This window comes from Vigna unguiculata, chromosome 8, assembly GCF_037176805.1.
Source record: "Vigna unguiculata cultivar grain cowpea cultivar isolate G323 ecotype 2 chromosome 8, ASM3717680v1, whole genome shotgun sequence".
In the NCBI taxonomy this organism is placed as follows: domain Eukaryota; kingdom Viridiplantae; phylum Streptophyta; class Magnoliopsida; order Fabales; family Fabaceae; genus Vigna; species Vigna unguiculata.
The window spans coordinates 10,807,765-10,814,063 of NC_140799.1; the positions used below are offsets into that span (position 1 = coordinate 10,807,765).

Below are 6,299 nucleotides of genomic sequence, written 5' to 3' on the forward strand. Positions count from 1 at the left end.
AAATATATTTAAAATTTTAAAATAAATGAACAGAAATGTAATCAAGATAACAAATATATGGATCAAATTAAGATTCAACAATAATGTATCACCTTGACTGACTTAACACGTGACACAATATTGATGTAATATGTAACATGAATAATTTTCAAAAAAAATAAAAAAAAAAACTAAAAGAAATTAAAAAAAATAGGAACTGAATACATCCTTATTACCATACTAACAAAATAAAACTAATTGTTACACATTTTTATAAATATAGATCTAATTGATATTAAAAAAAAATCTTAAATTTTTAAACAAAAACATGAATCACCATAGTATTTTAACCTTTATTATACAAATTTTTTATGATTTGTTTGTTTTTATTCTCTTAACTATAACGTTTTTAAAATCTTAAATTCTCTTATTTTAGTGGAATCAATTTACTTTTTTAATTCCTTTCCTAACTTCTTAACTCAATCCACCGATAACAAAATGATAAATCACATTTATTTAAATTATAAATATCAAATTATTTTTATAATTAAGTCATTTTCTAGCTTTATTTCCTAAAATTAATCCAAGTATAGATAATTAAACATAACATGCATGATAAACAAAATAAAATATTAAAAGTGTGTATAAAATACGTTGATTAAAACTCAAGATTTGCTTTAAACAAATCTAAGAGTTATATATGTCCTAGAATCATCCTAATTTTAATTGTTCAATGTATACTTTCAATATTTTCCAGAAGGTGTAGAATCTATTTGATAATAATTCTGAATTAACTGTAAAATCATCATCCTTATCTAATATAATTTGAAAATTTAACTTAAAACTATTACATTTTAAGGTCCAATTGAGATCGAGTTTGTTAGAATTACATACATTTTCTAATAATATTAAATGAAAAATTAATAGAGAAGTTAATATAATTGAGAGTTTTGAATATTTATTTGACATGATTATTTAATGTAATAATTTGCTTTTCATTTGTAAAAAAAAATAAAGAAATTACCATGTGTGAGTATGACATAAAACAAATAAATTATATTCAAATTATTGCATAAAAAATATAAATGTGAGCGTATAATCTATCCTTGAAAAAAATGTTATAAGGAAAAAAGTTATTTAAAGAATTACATTTTGATTGTTATAGACAACACTATTTATTCCAATAATTAAAGACATTTACTAAAACTTTTTAATTCTTGTTTGTTATAAATGACAATAATTTGAGACCATATTTGGTTCATATTTACCTTTTTTCATGTCATTTATAATAATAATATCAGCCACTTTATCAAAGGAACTTCAAGTATATCAATTAATTGTAGAATATTGTTAATTGTGCGCATGACATACGACTTCCCTGATGTATTTTTCAAATTAGAAACTAATATAAACTTACTTAAAACAGTAGAAAGAAAAAAATTATATAAATATTAATGCTGGTATTGTTATGAATTATTTAACATATTTAAATAATCAAAGAAATATCTTTTATATATAATAATTTCCTATATTTTGTTTTGTAAATGAATTGTAGCACAATAATTTCAATGATGAAGTACACAAAATGATAAGATAGAAGTCTTAAAGCATCTTTCTAATTAAAAATTATAATCAGAAGTAGAAGTACAAGAAAAAAGAATCCAATCTTAACAAAAGCATTTCATATTTAGACCAATCTAAATCAAGTAAAACTGAACTTACCTAATATTTCTCAACTTGCAGAAGAAAAAACAAGCATCCTTACATAAAAGAATGCAATTACATGAGTCTGTCTCACCAATAATTCATAGCCAAGCTAGGAACAAACCCCATTTTTACACCCAAAATATCCTAAGTTGAACCTGTTTTACAAGAAACATGAAATGATGCAGCATTGAACATAAACTAATGCACAGCAGAAGGGGAAGTTGTTCAATGTGCTGTATTGGGAATGGTGGTGATAGCACGGTGTGCTTGGACAGCACAAGCACAGTGCACAGATGTGAGACTGAGACAACCACTCATGATGAGTGAGTGTCTTCCAGAACAGGTGTGGAGTGCAGGAGATGAATCACACACAGCCTGCACAGCAGAAGGAGTGAGTGCTGTGCATTGGCTGATGTTCAAAGTCCTTAGTCCATCCTCATCATCATTTCCACCTTTCACAGAACCCCACATTCTGTTCTTCACTTTGCTTTGTGCCAATGAATACATTGCTCTGTCTGTTATGTTTTGGCAGTAGTACAGTCCCAGGGACCGAAGATGAGGACAACTGTTTGCCAACGCAATTACACTCTCATCTGAAATAACAACACATCACTCAATCTTCTACTGTTACCAATCTTGACACCAAAACTGAAGCATTTATACTAAATGAGCTGCATCATGCTTAAGAAAGATAGAATAAGGTTATGAGAATCTAGATTTTGAAATTTCTTAGTAGTTCTGGACTACTGTACTGCTGTCTAGATATTCCTTTTTTTCTTCTATGTATACACCTCAACTCCAACTTCATTAGTTGTAGTATTTTTTCCTTGCTAATTACTCAGTGTTCTGCCACTTTTCAATGCTTGTTAAAGCAAGCTTCTTTGCATGTGAAAATGCATTACGTTGCCTCCACATATTTTGCAACCTCATCCAATTTACATGGAAGCACAAAACTCCAGTATTTACCAGAGATGAGTGTGAATTCATAAAATGTTAATAGAAGGATTGTCATTCTTTACATAATATCTAGGCTTAATAGGTTTTTGGTCCCAATAATTGAAGGGTTTAATCAATATGATCCCTCAATTTTCTTTATCCTCAATTCAATCCATATTTTATTTAAAATTAAAATAAGTCAATGTGACCCTTCTATTAAATTAGTGTTGACATCATTTGATAAATAATTAAAATAATCATGTGTCAGTAACTCTGAGCTTCTCCAACCCTTGACTCCCTCCGAAGTCTAAAGTCACCCACATGTAATCATCTTCCAAACGATATCAACACCAATTTAATGAAAAAGACCTAGTGAGTAGAAATAGAGAAGTGAAGGGTTGAGAAGTCCAATGTCACCAACATTTAGTCACCTTCCAAACGTATCAACACCAATTTCACGAAAAAGACCACATTGTCTCATTTTAAAATGAGACGGAATTGAGGACAAAATAATTGAAGAATCACACTCAAATATTGGAACTAAACCTATTAAACATAATATCTAAGAGAGAGAAAGAGTCGTTTCCTTTTGCTATCTTCCCATGGATTTACATTTAACATTTCACTACTGAATTTGCTTATATTATATCAGAATGTGTCTAATAAGAGCACAACTAAACCCCAGAATAAGCTCAGAAAAACAAGAAACAATATGGATAAGAAAGTTGTTTGGGTAATGAATTTGAACTAGAAAGCAGAATCACACAAATATGAGCAGTGAAACCAAATTGGCATCTACAGTGGACTTAAATTACTGAAATTTTGAATGATACCTGTTATAAGGACACAACCACACAAGTCAAGTGTTCGAAGATCAGGGCAGCCATACGCCAAACTCGTTACTCCAACATCACTAACATTTTCACACCATCCAAGGTTCAAAGACTGTAACTTATTGCAGTAATGTCCAATTGCCTGCATTCCATTTATTTATTAGAATATAACTCACAGCAATCTTAGTTCTTATATGGTTATGAAAATCAATTGGTCTTGAACATACCTGTAATGCAGTGTCAGATGCAGCTTTAACACATCCACATAGATTCAAAACTTTCAGCTCTCTGCATAAACTGGCTAGGTAAGCCAGAGCACTGTCACTAAAGGCTGAACAACCACTAATGTTCAGTTTTGTAAGATGCCAACAACCTAGGGCTATGGCATACAATGAACGATCTGTGAGCTTGAAACTTTTGCTGAGGTCCAGGATTTGCAGGTCATGACAGAAATTTGCAATAGTCTCGACAGCATTGTCCTCTAGTTGAGGTTTGTCTTGACGAAGGATTAAAGTTTGCAACTTTGTAAATTTAGGAGCAAGAGATAGGACCAAGTTATTCATGTTCTTGCTACACCTGAAAGGAATTACATAATCATTTTTGTTACTGGTTTTGAACATTACCCCCCAAAAACATTGAGAACAAACAGCAGTTTCCTTGTTTAAATTGTCTAAAACCAAGTTGCCCCAATACCAGTAACTTATAGTTGTGATTTAAACAAGTGTAGACCAGTTTATCTGACTTAAAATGTAAATGTTCAACTCCATAGACACACTTCATCCTATTGTCTTCCACACAAAGGAATTAATCCATATTGCTAAATGAAATGCAAAGCTATCATATGAAAATAAAATGGGGCGCAATCACACCAAGTCTCTATGCTAGCAATCCATAAAAAAATGTTAAAGGTGAGCTAAACCTTATGGCAGAGATTGCAGCAAAACGAAATCAATTCATGTTCATATAATAAACCAATGAAACCAAGAATGGCATTTAGAAATCAGAAAACACAGTGAAGTTTAAATTATAACCAATCAAAAAATAAAAGCATTTGAAGGGAAGATAAGAAATAAAGATGTACCATGAGAGTGACAACCGGGTAAGGCCAAAGCAAATTGCCTCTCTCCACCCACGACAAACTTCAGAAGCTATGATCACCGTTTGATCATCAACAAGTGACAAAATTTGCATCAAAAGCTCCACTGGAATGTCCTTCCAATCTGTGATCACCCCAGCTTTCAAGTTCACTCCTTTCCCACTATTTTCACCACCACCAACCATCATAAGCTTCCCAAAACTTGAGTTCAACACCCCAGTTCTCAAACCCTCCTTGCCAACCATTTCCACCAAAGCCAGATAAACTTTGCCCTTGCTTTTACAAACAAACAAAGTACAAGTGATGTCACACAAGAAACAAGGATAACGCACGACAAATTCTAGAACCTTGGAGTAGCCCTTGCTTCAGTGCAAACAAAATAATAACCACAACACAAACCATAAATTTAGTTAATGGCCACAAGTTACTACCAGAAAATAATAATAATCATAGCAATTAACAATCAACATATGAGTTTTTTTATTCTTTTTCTTTTTGCTTTTTACATGTACCATCTTTCAAAAGACCAAATGTAGATCCTCTCCTGTAAAAAATCCATTCTTTATTCACCTCGTTGTGAAAAACTAACCCTAACCCCAATATGATAATATTTGTGAAGGAAATACATAATAAATAAATGATAAAAAGTGTCTAATCTAATTGAAAGAATTCTGAATATTCCAGAAATACCCTTAACGTGCCTTTTAATGACACGATTGGGACAAAGCATAAACTTGATCATCACAGAAAGAGGATTAAACATTCTATCCGAAACATTGAAAAATTCTTATGCTCAAATTTGACATGCATGTTAAAAAGAACCCAAAACCCAAATAGTTCAAATCATAAGATAAAGAGCAAACTAACCATACAAAAAACAAAAAGTTGATGAAAAAGAAGAACTAAACCTTTTTCAAATATAAAGCAGCAACCCCAGATGAAAAAAAAAAAAAAAAAAAACCACAAGCCAATCTAAATGAAAATTTTCTATTCTACTTTCTTCTAGACAAAAGCCACCAGAGGTTAAAAAATGTGCAGGATCAAAAGTAAAAGTAGAGAACAACACAAGAGAGATAGTGAAACGACCATTACCGACTCGTAGCTCTTTGTAGAAGAAAGCTTGGTTCTTTAGGATGTTGCTGATTACAGGAACAAAGGGTCTGCTTCGCTTCTCTGAAAGCTGCTATTGAAGTGAAGAAAGTAGAAGAAATAAAGAAGAAACGGGTGACAGAGAGAGAGAAGAAACGGTACGGCTCACGATAGCGACGCGTATGATGCCACGTGTAGCTTGAAGTGACAAGGGTGTGGACCCCACCAGAAGCTAGAAGAACAGTAAAAAAAGTGATCATCGCTAATTGGCACAGAGAAAGAATTGAAAAAAATAGAAAAAATATTATTACTTAATGCATGAAAGGAAAAGAATCATAGTTATCATGAAGTTAAGGAAAATGGGAATTAAGGAAATAAATAATTGTGGTGGTTACGGAGTGTGTAGAAGGTTCGTTTTGCCTGAACCCGAAACCGCGAGAAAAAGTAGAACATAATAGATTGGTGGGTGCAGTATGAGAATACTCTGATGCATGGAGATGATTAGAGGGTGTTAGTGAGATGATTATATTTATTTACTACATTAATAACTTGTTGAACAAAATTAATTATTCAGATCAAATCTTATTATTTTTTTATTTTGAAGAAAACTTAATGTACTGAATGTGAGAAGTAACGATGATACATTGAGAGTTTCATTT

The 6,299-nt window shown here is 31.6% G+C and overlaps 1 protein-coding gene across 2 annotated transcripts; it reads right to left on the bottom strand.

Moving 5' to 3' along the window:
• Positions 1-1,646: 1,646 nt before the first annotated feature.
• On the bottom strand, positions 1,647-5,877 carry LOC114193161 (F-box protein SKP2B-like). 2 transcript variants are annotated; one of them, XM_028082871.2, is made up of 5 exons: positions 5,644-5,877; positions 4,537-4,827; positions 3,683-4,031; positions 3,456-3,597; positions 1,647-2,279 (listed from the first exon to the last, which is right to left on the bottom strand). In XM_028082871.2, exons 2-5 carry the CDS (start codon positions 4,794-4,796, stop codon positions 1,912-1,914), a joined length of 1,119 nt encoding a protein of 372 aa, XP_027938672.2. In that variant the 5' UTR covers positions 4,797-4,827; positions 5,644-5,877; the 3' UTR covers positions 1,647-1,911. The 2 variants fall into 2 exon arrangements, with proteins under 2 accessions (XP_027938672.2, XP_027938671.2); XM_028082870.2 differs by having other exon boundaries at positions 4,537-4,914; positions 5,644-5,766.
• Between the last annotated feature and the right edge of the window lie 422 nt (positions 5,878-6,299).